Source organism: Cetorhinus maximus, chromosome 29 (assembly GCF_964194155.1).
Source record: "Cetorhinus maximus chromosome 29, sCetMax3.hap1.1, whole genome shotgun sequence".
Lineage (NCBI taxonomy): Eukaryota > Metazoa > Chordata > Chondrichthyes > Lamniformes > Cetorhinidae > Cetorhinus > Cetorhinus maximus.
In genome coordinates this window covers 17,126,726-17,153,667 of record NC_135907.1, presented here as the reverse complement: position 1 = coordinate 17,153,667, position 26,942 = coordinate 17,126,726, and the positions used below count along the sequence as shown (strand labels likewise).

The 26,942-nt window shown below is 46.9% G+C and overlaps 1 protein-coding gene across 1 annotated transcript in view; it reads left to right on the top strand.

The window, feature by feature from the left end:
• LOC144669308 (paired box protein Pax-6-like) overlaps positions 1-26,942 on the top strand; it is a 64,435-nt gene that overhangs the window by 26,548 nt on the left and 10,945 nt on the right. The window contains exons 2-5 of the mRNA XM_078531668.1: positions 4,539-4,711; positions 6,689-6,854; positions 8,185-8,343; positions 21,397-21,479. Of these exons, the coding sequence (XP_078387794.1) occupies positions 4,703-4,711; positions 6,689-6,854; positions 8,185-8,343; positions 21,397-21,479 (417 nt within the window). The 5' untranslated portion in view covers positions 4,539-4,702. The remainder of the gene's footprint in view (positions 1-4,538; positions 4,712-6,688; positions 6,855-8,184; positions 8,344-21,396; positions 21,480-26,942) is intronic.

The window sequence follows — 26,942 nt, the reverse complement described above, 5'->3', positions numbered from 1 at the left end:
AGGTGATACACTTGGGCAGGACAAACAAGGCACGGGAATACACAATGAATGGTAGGACCCTGGGAAGTACCGAGGATCAGAGGGATCTTGGTGTGCATGTCCACCAGTCCCTTAAGGTAGTGGGACAGGTAGATAAGGTGGTTAAGAAGGCATATGGGATACTTGCCTTTATTAGCCGAGGCATAGAAAATAAGAGCAGGGAGGTAAAGCTGGAACTGTATAAAATGCTGGTTAGGCCACAGCTAGAGTATTGCATGCAGTTCTGGAATCTGCTTTATAGGAAGGATGTGATTGCACTAGAGAGAGTGCAGAGGAGATTTACCAGGATGTTGCCTAGGCTGGAGAGTTTTAGTTATGAGGAGAGATTGGATAGACTGGGGTTATTTTCCCTGGAGCAGAGGAGATTGAGGGGGGACATGACTGAGGTGTATAAAATTATGAGGGCCATAGATAGGGTAAACAGGAAGGAACTTTTCCCCTTGGTGGAGGGATCAATAACCAGGGGGCATAGATTTAAGGTAAGGAGCAGGAGGTTTAGAGGGGATGTGAGGAAGAAATTTTTCACCCAGAGAGTGGTAGGAATCTGGAACTCACTGCCTGAAAGGGTGGTAGAGGCAGAAACCCTCATAACATTTAAGAAGTATTTGGATGTGCACTTGCGATGCCATGGCATACAAGGCTATGGGCCTAGTGCTGGAAAATGGGATTAGAATAGTTAGGTACTTGTTTGACTGGCGAAGACTTGATGGGCCGAATGGCTTTTTTCTGTGCTGTAGACCTCAATGACTCTATGACTCTGTGAGATCGCTGGTTTGGAAGGTGCTGTCGAAGGAGCCTTGATGAGTTGCTGCGCTGCATTTTGCAGATGGTACATTCTGCTGCCACTGTTCATCGGTGGTGGAGGGAGTAAAAGTTTGTGGAAGGGGTGCCAATCAAGCGGGGCTGCTTTGCCCTGGATGGTGTCGCGCTTCTTGAGTATTGTTGGATTTGCGCTCATCCGGGCAAGTGGAGAGTATTCCATCACACTCCTGACTTGTGCCTTCATTATAGGTGGTGGACAGGCTTTGTGGAGTCAGAAGGTGAGTTACTGTCCACAGAATTCCCAGCATTTGTGTTAACATCAGAGATTAGTCAGGAAATGCGAGGAGCAACTTGTAACTTGGGTTACATCCCATATCAGGTGTGAGAATTGGGGGTATTCAGCAGAACAATAGGAGCACCCAAGCAGTATCACGTAAGGTCATGAGGACTCAAAACGCCAACTCTTTTCTTCTCCGCCGATGCTGCCAGACCTGCTGAGCTTTTCCAGGTAATTCTGTTTTTGTTTTAGTATCACTTAATTATCTGGTTTGTCCTGTTCCTTCTGTGTTGGTAACTGCATAACATCAAGATGACCATTGTTAGGACTGGAGGTTGGCCAAGAAAGTAGCTTTTCAATATACACTCTGGGCATGACGTGATAAAGCTCACAAAGAAAGGGTACAAAAGATCAGGGGGCAGCCTCTTTGAGCTCAGAACTCACAGGATGGTTGGAAGTCCAACATCTGCAGAGGCCAAGTTTGATCACCTAGGAAACCAGGTTGTACGAACCTATTGTTTAACCGTAATAGTTACCATTATTAGTTATTGATGTCTGAGTAATGAACTTGTATTTGGACAACATATTTGAGCCTGAATCACCGAGGAATCATTTATTTGAGTTTATCCTACACCTTTCGAATTTCTTGCTGTACCTGAATGCTAACTTTTTTGTGTTTCATGTACAAGGATATAGTATATATAACAGATTATATATTGTACCAGTGAGCTGTGGCCTCAGAGCCGACATGCTAGTCACAATTAAGGGAGATGTGAAATCAGCCGGCTGAAACCCCAGTTGTGTGGAGTTAATTAAATCCTGGAGGTAGCTGGGCTGGGAGGCAATTGGTCAGTGGCGAGTTTGGGCCGCCAGTGACTTGAAGTTTTAGTGTGGAGCCAAGGGGAGGCAATCTCGCACCTTCTGGCCCCTTAATTGAGGTAAGCACTGGGTCCCTTTAAAGACAGCTGGTGTGAATGCTGCTCGCAAGAGGAAAGACAACAACTTGTATGTCTGTGTGGGTCTGTGTCTCTGTGGGTCTGTGTGTGGGTCTGTGTATGTGTGGGTCTGTGTGTGTGTGGGTCTGTATATGTGTGGGTCTGTGTGTGTGTGGGTCTGTGTGTGCGTGGGTCTGTGCCTCTGTGGGTAGTGTTTGTCTCTGTAGGTCTGTGTGTGTATCTGTAGGTCTTTCTCTGTGTGGGCCTGTGTGTGTCTGAGGGTCTGTGTCTATTTATCTGTGTGTGTATGTGTGGGTCTGTATGTGCCTCTGTGGGTCTGTCTGCGTATCTTTTACTGTTTGTGTTTACCTGTATGTTTCTCTGTGGGTCTGTGTGTGTGTCGGTCTGTGTTTATCTGTATGTTTCTCTGTGGGTCTGTGTGTGTCTCTGTGGGTCTGTGTTTGTCTCTGTGTTTATCTCTGTGTGTGTCTTTGTGGGTCTGTGTCCCTGTGGATCTGTGTGTGTCAGTCTGTATTTATCTGTATGTTTCTCTGTGGGCCTGTGTACACCTTTGTGGCTCTGTGTCTATGTTTATCGGTGTGTTTCTGTGTATGTGTTCATGTTTTTGTTTTTCTGTGCACGCCTGCATCTATTACGACAACATGTCTGATGTATCCTGCAGACAATTGCAAGCCAATTTCACGAAGGGACATGAAATAGTCATTAAGACACAATTTGTAATACAGGCTGGTGCTCTGAGGGCAGAGGATGGGCAAATCCCTGGCATAATGCAACTATGACTGCCATGTCTACAGTGACGAGTCTCCTTGGCACCTAGGATTTAACAGCTCTCCCTCTCAGTCAGAGAATAATATAAGGTGTGGGAGGTATTTTGGTCAGGGTTTTGAGCAAACAGACCTTTTCTAAAATTAAATCTTCCCCACCAGAGGAAATAGTTTCTCTGTATCCATTGTATCGAATCCTTTTACCATGTTGGACATTTGATTGGATCGCCTCTCAATCTCAAATGCAAGTCAGTTTCATGAAACATGCGCTGAATCCTCCAAACATGGGGTATCATGCAGGCAAATTTTGCAACCTCGCTAATGTCAGCAAATCCTGCCTGGGGTATGGTGTCCAAAACTGAATGCAAGACTCTAGATGGGATCTGACAAAGGCTCCGCATAACTGAAGCATTACTGCCTCCCTTTTATATCCCATTCCCCCTTGGAGGTTAACATTCCATTAACCTTAGTTTAATGTTCATTTTAATTATCTTTCCTTGATGCTAATTTAGTAGCAGAGAGAGAACAAGCCTGACTTTGCTTCACTCAATGGCAAAGGGACCCTCAGTAGGGAATTGTGGATGATTTATTTCGATGACAAGAATTGTTTTTGCCAAAAATATACTTTATTCATGGAATTTGTAAAAGTACATACCAAACATTTCAAATTAAAAGTTACAGGAAGTGCAATAGAATTCAACTTTCCTCTGTGCAGCAAGTTCCACTCTGAGGTGCCTCAATACAATTTCAATACTTTCGCTATTTACAATATATATGCCATGTCAGGCCTACAGCCTGAGTGGTTCTACACAATGGCTGAAAGGCCTAAGATGGTGGCCTTTATCCATTGCACCTCTGTGCTGGCTGCCCCAAGCTTTAGCGCACCCCTCAGCACATGGTCCTGGACCTTGGAATGTGCCAGTCTACAACACTTGGTTGAGGACATCTCTCTGCACAGGAAGACCGGCAAGTTTTGGCCACACCAAATTAGCGTCTTTCACTGAGTTGATGGTCCTCATCGATGAGATGTTTATCTCAGTGTGTGTCCCTGGGAACAGCCCATATAGCACATGGTTCCACGTCACAGAACTGGTCAGGATGAACCTTGACAAAAACCACTGCGTCTCTTTCCGGATCTTCTTTGCAAAGGCACATTCCAGAAGGAGGTGGACAACAGTCTCTTCCCCACCGCATCCACCTTGAGGGTAATGTGCGGAGGGAGTGAGACTCCGGGCGTGTAGGAAGGATCTGATGGGGAGAGTCTTTCTCAACACCAGCCAAGTTACATCTTAGTGCATTTTGATTACCATAATTACCACATTATACATTGCCCCTGGGTATAAGCTTTCCCTCTACCCCTACCCACCACCAATTTTTGTTCCTCCCCAGTGATGAAGACAATGACTCATGCTGAGGTGTGAAGGAGGGTGGATGTGGGGGTGAGAGGAGAACTACAGGTTGTTGTCAGTGAGAAAGATTTTTGTTTAATGATTTACATTGGGGACCCAAGGGAAGTTGATGTTCCAGTCAAATATTCTATTAAGGTTCAGTGTCTCTGGGCTCACACATCATGAAAATTAGCTTCTTAAGTAAAGCTGCAAATACCCGTACATCATCTAAGAAAAGGAAGAAGGGAAGATTACAATAGGTTAAAAAAAGGATTTTTGCTTGTTGACTTAAAATAAGATAATCTGAAGGAATAATCAACTAATCTAACCTTAATTGTTTACCTGTCTCCAGCTTTAAAGGCCCCAGCATCCATTTATTCATGTGACCTGCAGAGAGAGTCAGAAGTTGGCAGGAAGCTTATTGTCTTTCCTTATGGTTGTCTTTCTGCTGAAGGTTACATCACATAGGCTGTTACATCATCTAATCTCCTGCTTGCAAATATTCTCACTGATCTCATGACTGAGGTAAATAAACCTACTTCTGTTCTGCATTATCAATGTTTTGTTCAATTTCTTCTCATCTCTCTCTACCTGGGAGCAGTCCCCTAAGACCTTTAACCAAGGCCCTATATGCCCTCTAGGGTGGAGCTAAGAACCCATGGCACTACTTCGAAGAAGAGCAGAGGAATTATCCCCAGTGCCCTGGCCACTATTTATTTTTCACTCAACAGCACTAAAAAAAATTATCTAGTCATTATCACATTGCTGATTTTGGGAGCTTGCTGTGCATACAATTGGCCACCACCTTTCCTACATTACAACAGTGACTACACTTAAAAAGTACTTCATTAGCTGTAAAGCACTTTGGGAAAAGTGTTATTTAATCATAAGCTCTTCCTACTATCTATATATGAGGAGATGGTGGCATAGTGGTATTGTCACTAACCCAGTACTCCAGACACCCAGGGTAATGCTCTGGGGACCTGGGTTTGAATCCTACCACAGCAGATGGTAAAATTTGAGTTCAATAAAAAATCTGGAATTAAAAGTCTAATGATGACCATGAAACCATTGTCATAAAAACACACCTGGTTCACTAATGCCCTTTAGGGAAGGAAATCTGCCATCCTTACTTGGTCTGGCCTACATATGCCTCCAGACCCACAGCAAAGTGGGTTGACTCTGAAATGGCCTGGGAAACCACTCAGTTCAAGGGCCATTAGAGATGGGCAACAAATGTTGGCCTTGCCAGTGATGTCTGCATCCCATGAAAGAGAAAAGTACTTAAGTGCTGATTGTTACTGGTTAAACTTGCAGGGTTGGATTGTCAAAGGACGTGTACACCCATGGGAGGGGCAGCTTTGATAAGTTGTGGCTAATCAGCCAGTTCCAGGGCCAAAAGTTATAAATCTTGCACAGTCACTGATACTCCTTTGAAGGGTTAATTAAGTCCTGTAGCACAGGACTTAACCAGGGCTGAAAAGGGTGAGAGGGAAGATAGGGAAATTAAGGAGGAGTGATTGGATGGCGACAAGCTTAAACTGTACAAAGAAAGGGAAACTATGGGTTGGGAGCTGCATACATTTGAGCTTCTAAGAAATGGTCTGATGGGTCTTAATTTTGACACAGTATGGCCATAGGAAGTATGGAATGGCTCATTAAGATGCCAGAAGGAGTAAGAGGAAATTAAAATAGAGACAAAAAATGTTGTGATGGAGAGGCTAAATGTGAGAGGACTGATGCTCTCATGTACCAGTACCATCTCTGACAACCTCCATCAAACATAATGGCTCCCCCCACCCGGTGACCTGCATCATAAAAATAGTTAGAATCATAAAATCTTAAAGCGTTGAAGGAGGCCATTTGGTACATCATGCCTCTGCTGGCTCTTTAAAGGAGTTGTCCAATTGGTTCCACTCCCTGGCTCTTTCCCTGTAGCTTGGCAAATTTTCTCCCTTCACTACCAATTGCCTTTTTGAAAGTTACCATTGAATCTGCTTCCACCGCTCTTTCAGGCAGCGCATTCCAGATTATAACAGCTCGCTGTGGAAACGTTTTCCGTCCCTTCTGGTTCTTTTTTCCAATTTCCTTAGATTACCAATTTCCTCACAGCGAAATCACTTGAAAGCTGTTGTTGCTTTTTGGGATCAAGATAAGGCTAAAGTCACACGAGCTTCGGTTTTAAAATTTACAAAATCTTCCATGAGACTGCAGTCTTGGCAACTGAACCCTTCAGTCACATTCCAGCCTGTAATTCACTCTGGGTATTGACTGTTCTATATAAGAATCATTAACTACCTCCATTAGATTTGATTCCAGCCAGTAGCGCACTCGCACATATACAATAAACCACCTGAAATCTTTGATTAGATACCAGCTTCTAACTTATGCCTGGATATCCGTTATTCTATATATAAACCATCCAAACCTGTTGATTATGTTGTGTTCAGAACGCACTGATGAGACTGGTGCTAGATTGCCTTGTTTCCTGTTTTCTTTCAGGTTCTGTCTGCAAGCGGAGCCTTGCGCACCCTGGCCACCGAGGAGCATCCAATGGGAGCTGATGGGATGTACGACAAGCTACGGATGCTGAACGTCCAGACAGGGAGCTGGGGGGGGAGGCCAGGCTGGTACCAGGGAAGCTCGGTGCCAGGGCAAGGGAGTACAGGTAACCCAAGTGGCACATTGTTTGAGAGCATCTGTTTTATAGACAAGAGTGCATTTTACGTAGATGCTGATACTTCCCTGCCTCCAATGGCTCGGTGGGTAGCACATATGCCTCTGGTCTGAAAGGTTGTTGGTGTAAGTCCTACTCCAGATACTTAAGCGCAAAAACCTAGGCTGATACTCCAGCACAATGCAGAGGGAGGTGCTGTCTTTTGGAGAAGATCTTAAACCGAGGCCCTGTGAAAGGTGCTGTGTAAATGCAAGGCTTTCTTTTAGATCTGATTATTTTCCTTGACTCACAGTGAACAAGGCCACAGGAGGCTTGCTAGCCAATAGAATATAGATGGGTAATTAGCTATAGTCCATGAGGGACCCTATGCATCTCCCTTTATTAGAAGATAAAATTGGTTAGCTAGGAGGTCTTTTGGTGCAGTTGTATCTCCTCACTAATAGTGTCAATATACATAACCTGCAGCTATGATGTCCCTGCCTCTGAGCCAAGAGCTCCAGGACTTGATGGGCAAGAAAGGTGTGACCAGAACATGGCCAGACATGTTGAGTATCAACTTGTAAATCTTTCCAATATATGGAAATAGCAGGTGGTAAAAGCAGGAGAGATTCCTGGTCAGCCATGTGATGGAAAGCACATTGGAGCCTGTCCCATCACCATCCATAGCTCTTGGGGTGGTTGGGAGGCTGGTTGGCTGAACCAAGATTGGTGTCGTGGCTGGGGTGGATTCAGGACCTGCTCCCTTGCCCTGCGTGCGGTGGAGGTTGCAGTGCTGTGGGTTGTACCTGCCCTCAGGCAGAGAACTGAAGAAGAATTGGTTACATAGCTTGAGGGGCACCACTCCTCATTGAGCATGGGGCAGGTGATGAAACAGGTCCCAAGTCTACCTCAGCTATAACAGGAATTAAACCTGTGCTGTGGGTGTTATTCGGGACCACATTCTAGCCAACAGAGCTAAGCAGCCCCTACTGAATTATTCTTTGCTCACGAGTGTTACTTTGTCGGTGATGGTCACACAGCCATTGATTTCAGCTCACTATGATCTCGGAATTGTTCGGGGGAAGAAAGGAGCAGTTGAGCAGAAAATGGTGGAAATACCCAAATTTGTTTGCTATTGGACCATGCTCCGCTTTTCGGGTGTCAGAGAAATGCATTCGATGTTCAGTTATTGGCTCTGCATTCCCCGGGCTCTGCCCCCGTCTTGGTCTCAAGGTCAATATGTTTTAAAATGAGCCATTTTGCTGATCCTGAGGGCTGCGTGAGCTTTGTGTTGTAACGAGACTGCTTTTTTGTCCTTTTTTTTCTTTAACTCCCCAAACAGACAGCTGCCAGCAGCTGGAGGTCAGAGGTGAAAATGGCAGTGGGGTTAATGTAAACGGAGATGATTCTGACGAGTCCCAGATCCGCCTGCAGCTGAAGAGGAAGCTCCAGCGGAACCGCACATCCTTCACACAGGATCAGATCGAGGCGTTGGAAAAAGGTATTGCCAACCCAAGTGTGAATGAAGGCTGGGAAACTCCTTGTAGCTGCCCTGGCACTCTTAACTTCACCAGAACTTTATCGGAAGCACAACAGATGGGGCTGGAGACCCTGCGCAAAATTCCCCCCAAACTTTCGAAGTCATAATGATAGATGTTTGCTTTCTCCCTTCTTTAAACTCTTTCTCTTGTATTTCCTCTTCTTTCTCCTTCCTGCTTACTGTTTTTCTCCTATCTGTGTTCCTGCTGTCTAATCTGTAACCGCATTCCTCGATCTGTCTCTCTCTCGTTCCCTGTCTCACATCTACCTTGCCCTTGTAAAGAGTCAGTGCTTTAGGGTTGCCAACCATGATTAAGTGTACACCTGGAGGTTTCATCACATGACTTGCCCCCACACTCCAGCCATTAATCGGCCAACACGTTCATCCTTGTGACTTCCTATGTCAATTGGAAAGCAAAAAGACTCATTACCTGATTGGATGATGCTTGACTATCAGCCAGACAGCTTTTTTTCCCCCCCCCCGGTTTCAATATTTTTGTATCTGGCAGAGAAAAATGTTCAAAGAAAATGACAGGAAAAAAAATCTTTTTTAATGTCCCTATGATTTTTCTGCCTGCACCGGCTCTCCGAATGAACCCAGTGCCATTCCCCCGACTTCTCCCTGCACAGTCTTCCTTTTCAGATAATAATCCAATTCCCTCTTGAATGCCTCGATTGAACCTGCCTCCACCACACTCTCCGGCAGTGCATTCCAGATCGCAACCACTCTGTGTGAAAACGATTTCCCCTCATGTCTCCATTGCTTCTTTTGCCAAATAATTTTAAACCTGTGCCCTCTCGTCCTCGATCCTTCCACCAGTGGGAACAGTTTCTCCCTCTTTAGCCTGTCCAGACCCTCATGATCTCGAGTATCTTGATCAAATCTCCACTCAGCCTTCTCTTCTGTTAGGAAAACAGTCCCAACTTCTCCAACCTGAAATTGAGACAGAATAACACAGTGACCTGTAACCAATTTAGGAACTGCAGTCAAACATTCTTCTCCGGCCCTTCAAAGACAACCAGGAACTCCAGAGACCCCAACCCATTGGTTATTACTGAAATTACTGTGCTTGTTTTGCCCAGTGTTAGCTTATCGCTCCAGCCTGTGAGTTACCAACCTGCCAGGATTGCCCTGCAGTCTTTGGGAATTAAAGATGAATTTCCTGGACATTGATGCGAGCAAATCCAGGAAGAAGATTATTGGGGCAATAAACAAAGGTCATTTAAAAAGTCTTTGAACACCTTTGTTTATTGGTTATAAAAAATATTGGGGGAATAAAGGCTGTTTGACTAGTTGGGAGGGTTGGAGGTAGGAGGCCATGGTGATGAAACCATCAGAAATACTTCACACTGGAGTTGGCAGCACTCATTGAATCAGACTCAGATTTATAATGCCAGAGTAAAGCCTCCTATTGGCTGACCAGCACTGCATGTTTGGATTTGGGCTGCAGGCAATTGGCTACGACCCCCCGCCCCCACCGCCCCCCCTCCTCCCCCTCCCCCCTCCCCCCTTCCCCCCTCCCCAACCACTCAGCAGGTTACACGTTCATTCATCTTGACCTGATGCTCAATTAGTAGTGCTATCCCTGAGTCATAAAATTCTGGGTTGAAGTTCCCATTCCAGGACTTGAGCATAAAAACCATGACTGATGCACCAGTGCAGTACTGAGGGTGTGCTGCACTGTTTGAATTGCTACCTTTTGGATGTGACATGAGAGGAAGGTCCAGAATTGACTGGGCGAAGAAGAGGTGTTGGCGGGGGTGGGGGTGGGGTGAGGTTGGGAGGGGGGGAATGAAGGCAGTGGGGGGGATGAGGTTGTGTGGGGGAAATGAAGGTGTCGGGGGGGTGAGGTTGGGAGGGGAGAGGGAGTATGGTGGGGAGGAGGGGTTAATGGGGGAGAAGATGGCAACTGGGGAGATAGGTGTATGGGGGGTGGGGGGAAGGTGTAAGGGAAGGAGTTCGGAGGGGGGAAGGAGTCCAGGGAGAAGAAGGAGTGCAGAGAGTGGAGGACTCCAGGACGAGGAAGGAGTGTGGAGAAGGGAGGGAGTCCGGGGGAGGAAGGAGTGCGGAGAAGGGAGGACTCCAGGGGGAGGAAGGAGTGTGCAGAAGGGAGGGAGTCCGGGGAAGGAAGGAGTGCCACCTTTTGGATGAGACATGAGAATGAGGCCTGACCTGCATGCTCTGCTGGGTGTAAGAGATCCTGTGGCACTGTTTTGTAGAAGAGCAGGGGAGCAGGGGAGTTGTTCCTGATGTCCCGGCCAATATTTATGCCTGAATCATCAGATTGACTGGTCATTATCATATTGTTGTTTTGGGGGAGTTTGCTGAGTTCAAAATTGGCTGTGCGTTTGCTGAATTGCTACAGTGACTACACTTCAAAAAGTATTACTGAAAAAAGAGACGTTTTATCAAAGCTTTTTGTCTTGCACTCATCAGGACAATCACAAGAATATCAGTGTCAGGGGAATCAGTATAAAGTTGTTGCTTCCCCTGATTTTGATATTCTTGCAATTGTCCTGATGAGTGTAACACGAAAAGCTTCAACAAGACGTCTTTATTCAGCAATGCTCAAATTCTGAACTACCAAACGACTACTTCAAAAAGTACTTCACTGGCTGTAAAGCACTTTGAGATGGTTGTGAAAAGCACTATATAAATGCAAGTCTTTCTTTTCTTCTTTTATTTGATCATCCTGTCATGGAGACATTTCCATCAGCCCTTGCTGGCTTTTAACATGGAGTAGACCCCAGAGAGCAGAGGGCTGTATCTTCAGGAGAGGAGGGGAAGGGGGTGGCGATCCATTGGAGAAAATGAATCACTCTCTTGAGTTTGAAGAGTGACCATACTGTCTTGAGGTGGGAATGTTGGGAATGCAACATGTACATTTGCATAATACTGGAGTGAGGTGATTAACCGGAGATCACTCTGGCGGGGATTTTCTGTGGCCCGCTGGCATTGGGCATGTTTGGTGGCGTGTACAGACAATATGGCAAGAAGGCCAAAAATCGATTTCACGACGTCGTGAAACCAGTTTGCAATCGTCAGCTACGCCCTCCAGTGGTGGGCCATGTTCCCCGCCATCGGACATTAGGAACCTCATTGTAATACATCCGCATATCATTATAAGGCCAGCCGGCCAGACTCTTCCCCACCCACCCACCCCCGCTGGATCGTCCGCCCACGTTGGCAGGAAAGTACGATGGTGCAGAACAGGCCTTAACAACCGTGATGTGCAAAAGTCAGGACTTACCACCAGGGCCTTGCTCACATCGCGGACATCCGAGGAGCAGAAGATGCTGGAGCCCGACAGCAATGGGATCTTGGAGGAACGTCCACGGCATGCTGGGTGGATTCTCATGGGCATGGCTCTGCTGACGGAAGTTGGAAAGTCACCGGTGATGCTCACAATGGATGATGGTTGAGGGAGTGGGAGAGGAAGGTCCAGGATTGACCTGGCGAGGAAGAGGTGTTGATGGGGGAGCTCGGTTGGGAGGGGGGAATGAAGGTTTCGATGGGGTGGGTGAGGTTGGGAGGGGGAGAAATGAAGGCATGGGGGGGGGGGTGAGGTTGTGGGGGGAATGAAGGTGTTGGGGGGTGAGGTTGGGAGGGGGATCGAAGGTGTTGGGGAGGTGAGGTTGGGAGGAGGGAATGAAGGTGTCCGGCGGGGGTGGGGGGGTGAGGTTGGGACGGGTGAGGCAGTATGGTGAAGAAGAGGGAGTAACCGGGGAGAAGATGGCAACTGGGGAACTAGGTGTACAGGGGACTGGTGGAAGGTGTAAGGGAAGGAGTTTGGAGGGGGGAAAGAGTGCTGAGAGGGGAAGGAATCCAGGAGGAGGAAGGAGTGTGGAGAAGGGAGGGAGTCCGGAGGGGAGGAAGAAGTGCAGACGGGGAGGGAGTGAGGGTGGAGGAAGAAGTAAGGATGGAGGTAGGAGTCGGGAACTGGGAAGTAGTTAAGTTGGAGGACGAAGTGCGCCTGAGGAAGTCAGGAAGGGGGAGGGACCAAGCTGGAGTGGGGGTGTCTGGGGGGGATTGGGAGGGCTAAGAGGGGGAAGGGCTTCCAGGAGGGGAAGGGGTTGCGGGGTGGGGTGGGGGGAAGGGGTCTGGATGGGGAGATGTCCAGGTGAACGTGCGAGGGAGGGGCCTGATGGGTCCATGACTGCCTCTTGGGGAGTGAACTGAGGGTGGACATGGTATGAGGGAATGGTGAGAATGACCAAGGGCAGAGCGAGGCGATAGGGTGGGAGGACAAAGTTTTGACGGTAGCGGTAGAAGGGACGGCAGGGGTGGTGGTGGGGACTCAGAGGCAGACACTGACCCTTGGGGGTGTCGAGGAGGAGGTCGGGGTTATGAATATGGAGGTGGGATTTTCAGGAAGGAAGGGAATGTGCACGTTCACCTGGACATCTCCGAAGGAAAAGTGTTGTGGCTGGTAGGTCACGGAGGTGGAAGGTGATGTCGGAGGGGATCAACTGTGATGGGGGAAAAGAAAAGGGTGACTGGGGGAGGGGAAAAGATGGGGAGCACATGAAAAAACGAATTCAGACCATGCTGTCCAAATCGAAAGTGAAACGACAGTCATGGTGGGCGAGATCAGGCGCTGTCTGGGAGTGTGATCAGTGGGTGGGTGGAGATGCAGGTCAGCTCAGATGGACAACTGAAGCGAACCCCAGCAGGCATCATTCAAAATGCTCCGGACACTGAGGTGAGTATGATACGTGAAGGGTCCGCATGTGTGGGAGAGTGTTTGCACAAGGCTTCGGAAGGTCCTGGCACACACACACACTTCTCCCTCCAGAATCACTCGTTGGCCTCTGTAGTGACAGAGGATGAGGTTGAGGGGGTCACAGGCAAAGGGGGCTCGAAGGGAGAGGACAGCCTCAGATTCCTGAGTGGATGACCCGGGGGTGTCCAGCTGCTGCTTCTCCTCCCTTCGGGTGCCCCGGCCTGACCCCTTGAGGGGAAGGAGCACCTGAAGGGACATCACTGCCTCGTTTCCCCCTCTCATTGTCACTGCAGGAACTCACCCATGGCTCCTGCGATGAAGTGCACGCATCTCCACGTTCTGCTGGACCGGGGTCTTCATTGCGCCCACCGTCCTCCCCATGGAGACCTTCATACACACACAGGTGGGCACCATTTCATCAGAGGTCAGACAGACACACCCCTTCAACTCGTGTGCCATTCTGCTGAGGGCTTCCAGCAACTCTGCGTGATGTTCCCACGTCTTCTGCTCACTCTCCAGGATAAGTTGGAAGGCTGAATCCAGAGGCTTGTCACCTGACTCGGCCCTCACAGATGCCTGATCCCCGGCAGTCCTCCAGGTACTGGGGAGCTCGCACAAACCTGCCTCCTGCTGCTGCCGTGGATATGTGTCTGTGCTGTGACCACCAGGTTGTGAACCTGAGCTCTAGATCTGAGCTCCACTGAGATGTATGTCACCGGTGCAGGGTGTGGGTAAGCACTGTGACGGGTCTTCCAGGCTGCTTATTTCCAGCTCTTCAATGGAGGGGGTGTTCTCTTGGCTGGAGGTGAGGATTCTGAGGGTGTCAGTCACTTGGCTCCCTGTGAACCAAACAAGAGATAAGTAGGGCATAGCAGAGTCAAAAGCAGGAGAGAGAGCACTCACATTTGAATTGAGAGAGGGATGATATGGTGCAGGATCCTTACGAGGATGTTCACCACTGACTTCACTGTCACCGCAGGCACATCTTCACCAGTCAGTGCGATGGCACACTCCTCACAGTGAGTGAGGGGCCTAATGTGGGCCACTCCACCCCCAGTCTGGGACCTCTTCCTGCTGATGTGAGCAGGCTTCTCCTACATGAAAACAGATGGAGAGAGTCCAAGCAAGACACAGGGCACTGAGTGGAATGTTTATGTGGTGAATGGAGCCATGGACAGGATGAGGATGTGAGCTTGAGAGGGTATGAGCCTGATGGAGATGTGAAGGTGTGTCAGATAGTGGTGTTGTCCCTTGAGGTGTGAGATCCCTGTGGATGTGTGATGGGTATGTGAGTGCGTGAGTTGAGAGTGATGAGAAGAGTTGAATTACCCTGGTGGATCAGATGAGACCATTCATCCTGTAGCAGCACAGGATGGCTGTCTTCTTTTGCAGGGTATTGGTGCTGACCACCGCCTCCCAAGCCGGATTAGTGAGGTTGCTGCCCATCCTGTGGCCAGAGTGGGGGTAGAGAACGACACGGCGAGTCCCCACTACATCCAAAAGGTGCTGGAGGGACATGCCATTGAGCCTGGGGGCTGCAGTCTTTTTGCCTTTCGGAGCCATCCTGTCTTCTTTGCAGTAGTTGTGGGTTGGAAGTGCTGAGAGGTGTGCGTGTGGCTGGACTTTAAATATGGCACCTGGCGTGATGAAGCAGCGAGGTGATGGCGAGGTGGGCGAATGAGAGCCCACCCGCCATGGAAACGGCGTATTTCCCAGCAATGCATAATTAATGCGGCGGGTTTGGGACGATACGGCGTGAAAAGCCGCCATTGCAGCCAGTGCGTAAAACATCGTTTTACCTGCCCGCTTCCGCACTTAGTGCTAATCTAGTTCACCCTACGCCAACAAACCAATATTGGATTGTATAATCTAATGCTTTTAAGCACAGCGTTAACTCATAGAAATCGCTGACTGGTCAGAGTGTGCCTATGGCATCACTATTTTAGCCACATGGATTAGTTTTAATAGAAAGCACCTAACACACAATGAGATAAGCATTTTTCACATGTTTATCTGCTGAACAAACATCTATTGCCCACCAGTAACTAAGGGGTAGTGTTGCAGCCACAATAATCAATGAAGCACTCTCTCAATCTGCTTTACATCTCACCATTTCACTAATAAATGCACAAAAATTTAAAACTCACATATTATAGTTTTTGAGTAGTTTGAGGCATGACATATGGTCAGTGCAGCGTGATGGGGAGGGGTGACTCTGGAGCTATCATTCCCCACCACTGGGGGTTTTCCTCACCTCATGTCTGGTTCTGTTATGGACTCATTGATAGAGATTGATCAATGTGATTAATCATGACTCCATTATCATTGCATCATGTAACCAGCAGAATGGCAGAAGGTAAACTAACTTTTTCAAATTCTATGGGATGGGGCATTATTGTCTCGAGATGTGGGCAATATTTTTTATTCATTTACAGGATGTGGGTATTGCTGGCTGGGCCGGCATTTATTGCCCATCTCTAATTGCCATTGAGAAGGTGGCGGTGAGCTGCCTTCTTGAACCGTTGCAGTCCATGTGGCGCAGGTACACCCACCGTGCTGTTAGAGAGGGAGCTCCAGGATTTTGACCCAGCGACAGTGAAGGTTGATCCAACAGAGGGCGCTGGTGAGAAGTGACTGAAGCATTCTGGTAGAAGTCACCGCAGCCACCGCGACTCAGGAGGGAATCGAGGAGAAGGGCTCTTGCACTCAACAGGAGGAAGAGCATCCAACAGAGGGCGCTGGTGAGAAGTGACCGAAGCATTCTGGGAGAAGTCACCGCAGCCACCGCGACTCAGGAGGGAATTGAGGAGAAGGGCTCTTGCACTCAACAGGAGGAAGAGCATCCAACAGAGGGCGCTGGTGAGAAGTGACCGAAGCATTATGGGAGAAGTCACCGCAGCCACCGCGACTCAGGAGGGAATCGAGGAGAAAAACTCATGCACTCAACAGGAGGAAGAGCATCCAACAGAGGGCGCTGGTGAGAAGTGACCGAAGCATTCTGGGAGAAGTCACCGCAGACACTATGACTCAGGAGGCAATTGAGGAGGACCCACTGTCAAAGAACGGAATAGCCCCAAACACTACATTGCTGTAGTGTTTCCATCCCTCCATCCTCCTCAAACCTGAAAAAAAAGAGCGAGAGGAAGAGGCAGTGCCTTCAGGAGTGCACCAGACCTGCGAGGGACACTCTTCTGAAAGTTGATTTTAAAGAAAAAGCAGCTGATTGGTGAGTAAATCCTGGGAGCAGACTCGGAGGGAGGAGCACTGGAGCGGTGACCTCGGGGCACAGAGTAACTGAAGCCAAAACTGAAAAAGTGACATCACAGGAAAGCTGTGACCTGATTGGTTGGTAGGAAATCTGCACCAAATTTGAAAAAAAAACACTTGCAAAGCTAATTAATAAATTAATTATCTAAGTCGAGATGGCTGGGCAGCTGATGTGCTGTAGCTGTATGATGTGGGAGCTGGCAGATCCCATTGCGAGCTGCAGTGACCACATCTGCAGCAAATATTGGTTGCTGGAGGAACTCTGGCTCAGAATTGATGAGCTGGAGTCTGAGCTCCGGACGCTGCAGCACATCCGGGAGGGGGAGAGTTACCTGGACGCTTTGTTTCAGGAGGCGGTCATACCCGGTAGATTAAGTACCTCAAGTTCGGTCAGTGGTCAGGGTCAGCAGGGTGTGACTGCAAGTGAGGCAGGTAGAGGGATCCTGTGTTCAGGAACAGAGGAGCCTCAGCTCTTAACCTTGTCCAACAGGTATGAGGTGTGTGGATGACCACTGCACTGTGGTACAGGAGGCCATTCAAGAGGGGGGAGCAAAAAGACAAGTGATAGTTGTAGGGGACTCTATAATTAGGGGAATTGATAGCATCCTTTGTGAGCAGGATCGAGAGTCCCACATGGTATGTTGCCTGCCCAGTGCCAGGGTGAGGGACATCTCTGACCGGCTTGAAACGATATTGGAGAGGGAGGGGGAGGATCCAGTTGTTGTGGTCCATGTCGGGACAAATAACATAGGTAAGACTAGGAAAGAGGACCTGTTTGGGGTTTATCAGGAACTAGGAACTAAATTAAAGAACAGGCCCTCAAGGGTTATAATCTCCGGATTACTACCCGAGCCACGTGCAAATTGGCATAGGGACGCGAGAATAAGGGAAGTAAACACGTGGCTAAAGGAGTGGTGCGGGAAAGAGGGGTTCCATTTCGTGGGGCACTGGCATCAGTATTGGAACAGGAGGGATCTGTACTGTTGGGAGGGTCTCCACCTGAACCGATCTGGGACCAATGTTCTAGCGAAAAGGGTAAATAGGGTGGTCAACAGGACTTTAAACTAGAAAGTGGGGGGGAAGGGAAGGGTAAAACTCCAAGAAGTATGACTAATGGGAAACAAAGCAGCAGGTTAGCGTGTGGGGGGGTGGATTCAACTTCATGGAAAATTATGAAAAAACTGAAAAGAAAGGAGAGCCCAGGAGAGGCTATTAAAGTCTCCAGAACACAAAATAGGACAGAGTGGCTGGAAAGGGCTAGGAATCTAACTTCAAGCACATCAGATAAAGGGACGACAATGAGAAAGGGGATGGGAAATACAGGACTGAAGGTATTGTATCTGAATGCACGCAGTATACGAAATAAGGTAAATGAGCTTGTGGCGCAGATTGGAATTGGCAGGTGTGATGTGGTGGGCATCACGGAGACATGGCTGCAAGGGGATCAGGACTGGGAGCTAAATATCCAAGGATATACATCCTATTGAAAAGATAGAAAGGTTGGCAGAGGGGGTGGGGTTGCTTTGTTAGTAAGAAATGAAATTAAATCGATAGCAAGAAATGACGTAGGGTCAGATGATATCGAATCTGTGTGGGTAGAGTTGAGGAACCGCAAAGGTTAAAAAACCATAATGAGAGTTATGTACAGGCCTCCGAACAGTAGTCAGGATGTGGGGCACAAGATACACCAGGAGATAGAAAAGGCGTGTAAGAAAGGCAAGGTTACAGTGATCATGGGGGATTTCAATATGCAGGTAGACTGGGAAAATCAGGTTGGTAATGGATTCCAAGAAAAGGAATTTGTGGAATGTCTACGAGATGGCTTTTTGGAGCAGCCTGTGGTGGAGCCCACTAGGGAACAGGCAATTTAGTGATGTGTAATGAGGCAGATTTGATAAGGGAGCTTAAGGTGAAGGAACCCTTAGGAGGAAGTGACCATAATATGATAGAATTTACCCTGCAATTTGAGAGGAAAAAGCTGGAATCAGATGTAACGGTATTACAGTTGAATAACGGCAACTACAGAGGCATGAGGGAGGAGCTGGCCAGAATTGATTGGGAGATGAGCCTAGCAGGAAAGACAGTGGAACAGCAATGGCAGGAGTTTCTGGGAGTAATTTGGGAGACAGAGCAAAAATTCATCCCTAGGAAGAAGAAGCATACTAAAGGGAGGACGAGGCAACCATGGCTGACAAGGGAAGTCAGGGACAGCATAAAAGCTAAAGAGAAAGCATACAATGCGGCGAAGAGCAGTGGTAAATCAGGGGATTGGGAAGCCTACAGAGACCAACAGAGGACAACTAAAAAAGAAATAAGGAAGGAGAAGATTAAATATGAGGGTAAACTAGCCAGTAATATAAAAGAAGATTGCAAGAGTTTTTTTAGATATATAAAGGGTAAGAGAGAGGCAAAAGTGGACATTGGGCCGCTGGAAAATGACGCTGGAGAAGTAGTAGTGGGGAACAAAGAAATGGCGGAGGAACTGAATAGGTACTTTGCGTCAGTCTTCACGGAAGACACGAGTTCAAGGGAACCGGGAGGCAGAGGTGAGTATGGTGGCCATTACCAAGGAGAAGGTGCTAGGAAAACTGAAAGGTCTGATGGTGGATAAATCACCTGGACCAGACGGATTACACCCCAGAGTTCTGAAGGAGATAGCTGAAGAGATAGTGGAGGCGTTAGTGGTGATCTTTCAGGAATCACTGGAGTCAGGGAAGGTCCCAGAGGACTGGAAAATCGCTAATGTAACCCCCCTGTTTAAGAAGGGAGTGAGGGAAAAGATGGGAAATTACAGGCCGATTAGCCTGACGTCGGTTGATGGTAAGATTTTAGAGTCCATTATTAAGGATGAGATTTCAGAATACTTGGAAGTGCATGGTAAAATCAGGCAAAGTCAGCATGGTTTCATCAAGGGGAGGTCATGCCTGACAAATCTGTTAGAATTCTTTGAGGAAGTAACGGGTAGGTTAGACAAAGGAGAGCCAATGGATGTTATCTGCTTGGACTTCCAGAAGGCCTTTGATAAGGTGCCACACAGGAGGCTGCTCAGTAAGATAAGAGCCCATGGTGTTAGAGGCAAGATACTAGCATGGATAGAAGATTGGCTGTCTGGCAGGAGGCAGTGAGTGGGGATAAGGGGGTCCTTCTCAGGATGGCGGCCGGTAACTAGTAGAGTTCCGCAGGGGTCAGTGTTGGGCCCACAACTTTTCACTTTATACATTAATGATCTAGATGAAGGAACTGAGGGCATCCTGGCTAAGTTTGCAGATGATACAAAGATAGGTGGAGGGACAAGTAGTATTGAGGAGGCGGGGAGGCTGCAGAAGGATTTGGACAGGTTAGGAGAATGGGCAAAGAAGTGGCAGATGGAATACAACGTGGAGAAGTGTGAGGTCATGCACTTTGGTAGGAAGAATAGAGGCATAGACTATTTTCTAAATGGGAAGAGAATTCAGAAATCTGGAGTGCAAAGGGACTTGGGAGTCCTAGTCCAGGATTCTCAAGGTTAACTTGCAGGTTGAGTCAGTAGTTAGGAAGGCAAATGCAATGTTGGCATTTATTTCGAGAGGACTAGAATATAAAAGCAGGGATGTGCTGCTGAGGCTTTATAAGGCTCTGGTCAGACCACATTTAGAATATTGTGAGCAATTTTGGGCCCCGTATCTCAGGAAGGCTGGCTCTGGAGAGGGTCCAGAGAAGGTTCACGAGAACGATCCCAGGAATGAAAGGCTTAACATAGGAGGAATGTTTGAGGACTCTGGGTATAGACTTGATAGAGTTTAGAAGGATGAGGGGGGATCTGATTGAAACTTACAGAATACTGAAAGGCCTGGATAGAGTGGATTAGTAGGAGAGACTAGGACCCGAGGGCTCAGCCTCAGAGTAAAGGGAAGATCTTTTAGAACAGAGATGATGAGAAACTTCTTTAGCCAGAGAGTGGTGAATCTATGGAATTCATTGCCACAGAAGGCTGTGGAGGCCAGGTCATTGAGTGTATTTAAGACCGAGATAGATAGGTTCTTGATTGGTAAGGGGGTCAAAGGTTACGGGGAGAAGGCGGGAGAATGGGGTTGAGAAACTTATCAGCCATGATTGAATGGCGGAGCAGACTCGATGGGCCAAATGGCCTAATTTCTGCTCCTATGTCTTATGGTCTTATGGAAGGGTGATATATTTCCAAGTCAGGATGGTGAGTGTCTTAGAGGGGAACTTCCAGGTGGTGGTGTTCCCATATGTCTGCTGCCCTTGCCCTTCTAGATGGTAGCAGTTGTGGGTTTGGAAGGTGCTGCCTAAGGAGCCTTAGTGAGTTTCTGCAATGCATCTTATCGATGCATCACTGGCAAGGCCAGCATTTGTTACCTGTCTATAACTGCCCCTTGAATTGAATGGCTCGCTAGGCCATTGCAGAAATGAGTTAAGAGTCAATGACATCTGGAGTCACATGGTTAAGGATGGCAGATCCTTTCCTAAGGGCAATAGTGAACCAGATGGGCTTTTATAATAATCAGTGATAACTGTCATGGTTATTTTAGATCACAGATTTATTAACTGAATTGAAGTTTCATTAGCTGCCGTGGTGGGATATGAACCCATGAACCCATGCACCCAGAGCATTTGCCTGGGCCTCCAGATTATCAGTCCAGTGACATTATCTCGACACCACTATCTCCCCCTTGGAGCTCTAACGAAAGGTCATTGACCTGAAATATTAACTCTGTTTTTTTCTCCACAGATACTGCTGGACCTGACCAGAATTTCCAACATTTTCTGTTTTTATTTCCGATTTTGTAGCCTTGGCAGCACTTTGCTTTTGTAAATAGACCTTGGTCTTCTTTCACCTGTCAATGTCTATGTTCCTAGAACATATCGGGATGGTATGATGAGAGAGCTTGGGCAGTAAAGGAATGAGTTTCCCTAGGTTGATTGACCTTTTCTCATTTTTCACTTTCCTTAATATAATAAAGAGTTTCAACATTCCAGCCATGCATATTTTAAAATCTACTTTTCATATTTTTCTTTGAAAGAATTTGAACGCACTCACTATCCAGATGTCTTTGCCAGAGAAAGGCTAGCAGCTAAAATCGACCTCCCTGAAGCCAGAATACAGGTAACTGGAAAAATGTTGAATCTGTGTTGGTATGAGACACCGTGAGTAACTCAAGCTTTCTACTACACTCTAGGGCCCAACGAAAGGAGGCTCTCTATAGGTCCTGATTAGGAGGAACTAAGTATGTTCTGGTGGTTGGGCTTAATAAACATTAGAGTGGAGAGAGCCGATTATCTCTACATTTGACCAATGTTGTACAGATCAATGTTTAGCTGTTAAAGGATGTTGTCTTTCAGTTCTCTGCCCAATGGCAGGTCCAACCCAAAGCTGTGCCCTTTACCATGGGTAGGGCAAGGCGGCAGAACCTCAATCCATCCCAACCAGTGTTAATAGGATCCAAACCGGTTGAAGTCGAAACCAGGACACAGAGCTTTTCTTTACTGAGAGAGTTTATTGACTTGTTCAGTCTCATAGCTGTCCTCCCACTCAACCCAGTGTCCCACCCATCCCCTATTTATATGTGCTCAAAGGCAATTATTACCCGCCACCTGTTTCTCTCAACCTTAACAATGTAATTGACATGACATTAACAAACCTCAACAATGTAATTGACAAGACATTAACAACTGGACTGGGGATTGAACCCTGTGCTGTTAGTACCAATCTGATCCACACCGGCTGTCCAGCCAACTGGCCCCTCAAGGAGTCCAAGTTGCCATGGCATCATGCACTTCTACATGCCCGCTGCAGTATAGCGCTGTGAATAGTGATGAGCTATGAATAGTGATTTTCCATCACATGACTGACTGGGAATCTCCCCAGCTCTTACCCTCTGCCTTTGGCATGTGTTGGAAGGATTTGCAGGTTGATACTCAACATGTTTGGCCATACTATGAATACATCTTCCTTGGCCATCAAGTGCAGGGGTGGGGCTTGAACCCGGAGCTTCTGGTTCAGAGGCAGGGTCTCTGCTGCACAAGACCTCCTCATCACAACCCTGATTAACATTAATACAAGTGACTTGACCTCTGGAGACTGCCAGGAACATAAGATCAGGAGGAGGCCATTTAGCCCCTCAAACCTGATTCACCGACCAGTGAGATCATGGCTGATTTGCAACCTAACTCCATATACTCCACTTTGCCCCGTATCTGTAAATGCCTTTGGTTAATGGAAATTGTTGGATTGGAGAGCCACATTTTCATGAGTATAAAGAGATGCTGTTAGGTCTAAGCTTAAAACATGGATGTTTAAAAGCAAGGATATAGGTTGACTCCCATTTCAGAATCACAGATTTGGTACGGTGCAGAAGGAGGTGATTTGCCCCATGGTGTCTGTAGTGGCTCTCTGAATGAGCAACTCACCTAGTTCCATTCTCCCACCTTCTCCCCATAACCCTGCACATTCTCTCTTTTCAAATAACAGTCCAATTCCGTTTTGAATGCTGAGGTAAAGTCACTTGGAAAGTCTGGGGCTGTTATTCTGGGATTGCCTGACTGCCACTGTCCTAAAGGGAACCTCAATTTTACAGGGCCTCCATGAGGAAGTCTTTGGTGGTTCGGGTGCACATTTGTGGTGCAACTTGCTGAAGACCATGGCTGGCTGGGCCTGGGGCAAGAGGCTGCTAGGCCCCTCTGTGGGAGGAGGAATCAAAGTGTCTCAAGCAAAAAGGGTTTCTTCAATCCTCCAAGCACTAACCTGCCCCAACATCTATATTTTTGCGGCTGCTTTACCTTTGGCCTGACTTCTGCATTGACCCTCCGGATGGTCCTCACTCTTGCCAGGGCCAGCAGGCATGTCTCTGGAAACTGGGGGCATTATTTAACGCCCTCCCTCATGGCAGGTTTGGTGTTGAGTGGCTGTCACTGCACCTTCCCGCCTCCATAAGGTTGGGGAGGGTCGGGGGGAGGGCCCGCTGAGAACCACCCCTCTGCCTTTGCTGTCGAAACTTCCCTCCTCCCCAGAACTTCCCATGACCACTCCACTCTGAAACCCCCTCCCTCCTGCCATCACATCCCTGTGGCCTGGGATCCAGCGACTGTACTAGGCATTGGGCAGGTGTCATACCTGCAGGATCCACCACCTCCCTGGTGGCACTGCTGTTCAATACACATGCTGGCCTCTGAGTAGCTCTTAACGGGCAGGACTTTGCTCCCGGGGTCCTGAAGCGCCTGAGTGGCACTTAATTTGATGGGCCTTCCTGAAAAGAGGTGATGCAGGTCACGCGCCAGCTCTCCAACCAGTGGGCAAGACCCTCCATTGCCTCCCTAAAATACTGCTCTGGGTTTGTCTGCACCAATTGTACACCAGGCCGTTATGGATGGCCTGGAAGTGGGAAATTCGGTTTTAGGGGGCTGAGGCTACAGTCATTTTGGTAACATTGGAACAAACAGCTGGAATCGGCCAAAATAGTCCACGTTACAATTTCTGGACCTGTGTTTCCCTGATTTCCAGTGGCCTCTGTTTAAGCTATGGCAACAATGAGGGTCATTAGGAAAGTGAGGTCCATGTGTCCTTCCATTTGAGCATTTCTCCCCAGGGTCAGCTTATAACAAGGTCACCAGCTTTTCTTATTTTTTCACAGAGCCGACACTAATCAGCCTGGAGTTGGCTCCTTATTTCCTTGTGCCTTGTGTCTGCCAGCCTTGATTATTGAAATACTCTTGCCTTGGTTAGAAGGTTCAAACTCCACACTAGAGACTTGAGCATACAAACTAGGCTGATACTTCTGTGCAGGAGGAGGGTTCTGGAAAGGGGATACATAGACTTACAAAGCAGAAGGATATGGCAGCCTTGCAGGGCAGCTATTTAGGTAATGATACCCAGAGTGTGACAGGAAGTGACAGAGTGTACAAACATAAAAAAACAGCAGCAAATAGGGTCAAAGGGGGAAAAATTGGCAAAAAGGCAAAATTAATGGCCCTTTACTTAAATGCACGTGGTATTTAGAACAAAATAAATGAATTAGTGGCACGAATAGAGGTTAATGGCATGATCTTATAGCCATTACGGAGATGTGGTTACAAGGAGATCAAAGCTAGGAACTAAATATTCAGGGGTATGTGACTTATCAAAAGGACAGGCAGGAAGGAAAGGGTGGTGGGGTAGCTTTGTTAGTACAACATGGAAGAAAGGATCTCGGATCGGAAGATGTAGAATCCATATGGGTGGAGGTAGGAAATAACAAAGGGAAGAAGACACTGGTGGGAGTAGCCTATAGGCCCCCTGACAGTAGCTATACTGTAGGACAGAGAATAAATTAGGAGATAATGAGGGCATGTAAAAAAGGCAGTGCATGGGTGACTATAATCTTCATGTAGATTGGGAAAATCAAATTGGCAGAGGTAGACACGAGCAAGAATTCATAGAGTGTATTCGGGACAGTTTCTTAGAACAATGTGTTGTGAATCCAACCAGCGATCAGGCTATTTTGGATCTGGTAATGTGTAATGAGGCAGGTTTAATAAATGATCTCAGAGTAAAGGATCCCATATGAAACAGTGACCATTATATGGTAGAATTTAGCATTCCGTTTGAGAGTGAGAAACTTGGGTTGGAAACAACTGTGCTAAACTGAAATAGGGGTAATTACAATGGAATGAGGGCAGAGTTGGCTGGAGTGGACTGGGAAAGGAGTTTAGCAGAAAAGACAGCTGATGAACAATGGCAGGCTTTTAAGAAAATGGTTCATGACTCTCAACAAAGATATATCCCAGTGAGGAAGAAGGATTCAAGGAAGGGGATAAACTAAGCATGGTTAACCAAGGAAGTTAAGGACAGTATCAAATTGAAAGAAAAAACATACAATGTGACAAAGATTAGTGGTAAGCCAGAGGATTGGGAAAGTTTTAAAAACCAACAAAAGATGACCAAAAAAATAATGAGGGAGAAAATAAACTTTGAGGGTAAACTAGCAAGTAATATAAAAACAGACAGTAAGAGTTTCTTTAAATATATAAAAAGGAAGAGAGAGGCCAAAGTGAACATAGGCCCCTTAGAGGATGAGGCTGGGGAAATAATAATGGGGAACCAGGAAATGGCAAAGGAGATGAATAAATACTTTGCTTCAGTCTTTACGGTAGAAGATACTAATAGCATTCCAAAAATGCTAAGTAATCAAGGTGCAAAAGCCGGGGTGGGGAGGTGGGGGGGAGGAAATAAATACAATAACTATCACTAGAGAAAAAGTACGAGGGAAACTAATGGAGCTAAAGGCTGATAAGTCCCCTGGACCTGATGGGTTGCATCCTAGGATTTTAAAAGAAGTAACTACAGAGACAGTGGACGCACTGGTAGTAATCTTCCAAGAATCCTTAGCTTCTGGAAAAGTCCCAGAGGTTTGGAGAATGGCCAATGTAATACCTTTATTCAGAAAGGGAGGGAGACAAAAAACAGGTAACCAAAGGCCAGTTAGCTTAACATTTGTCTTTGGGAAAATGTTGGAGTCTATTATAAAGGACGTAATAGCAGAGCATTTAGAAATACATAGTCTGATCAAGCAGAGTCAGCATGGCTTCATGAAGGAGAAATCATGCCTAACAAATTTATTAGAATTCTTTGAGAAGGTAACAAGCAGGATAGATAACAGGGAACCAGTCGATGTAATATATTTGGATTTCCGAAAGGCATTCGATAAGGTACCCCACATAAGGCTACTTAGCATGGATAGAGGATTGGCCAACTAATAGAAGACAGAGAATTGGGATAAGGTGGGCATTTTTGAGATGGCAACCTGTAACTAGTGGAGTGCCACAGGGATCAGTGCTAGGGCCACAATTATTTACAATATATATTAATGACTTAGATGAGGGAAGTGAATGTACTATTGCCAAGTTTGCGGCTGACACAAAAATAGGTGGGAAGGCAAGTGGTGAGGATGATACAAGGAGCCTACAGAAGGATTATAGACAGGTTAAGTGAGTGGGCAAAAACTTGGCAGCTGGAATATAATGTGGGAAAATGTGAGGTTATGCACTTTGGCAGGAAGAATAGTAGAGCTGAATATTATTTAATTGGAGAAAGAGGCAGAAGCTGCAGTACAAAGGGATTTGGGAATCCTTGTGCATGAATCCCAAAAAGCTAACATACAAGTTCAACAGGTAATAGGGAAGGCAAGTGGAATGTTGGCCTTTATTTCAAAGGGAATGGAGTATAAAAATAGGGAAGTCTTGCTAAAACTATACAAGGCACTAGTTAGACCACACCTAGAATACTGTGAACAATTTTGGTCCCCTTATCTATTAGCAAAATATATGTAACCTTTGGGAAAAATAAACACATTCCTTAGTCTTGTTTATCTGGCTAGTTGTAACCAGACTAAGATCGCTTTGAAATCCAAATCTCCCTTCATTTATATAAAAATGAAAATGCCCTTCACACCTTACATGCTAAACCAGCATCCATGTTTACTCAGTAGCATGTCAAGCACCTAGCTTCTTTTGATGATTTAAAGCTTGCAGCCTAATTGACTACAAAAAATAATTAAATCACACACAGACAGACCCAATCATATTTATTCACAAT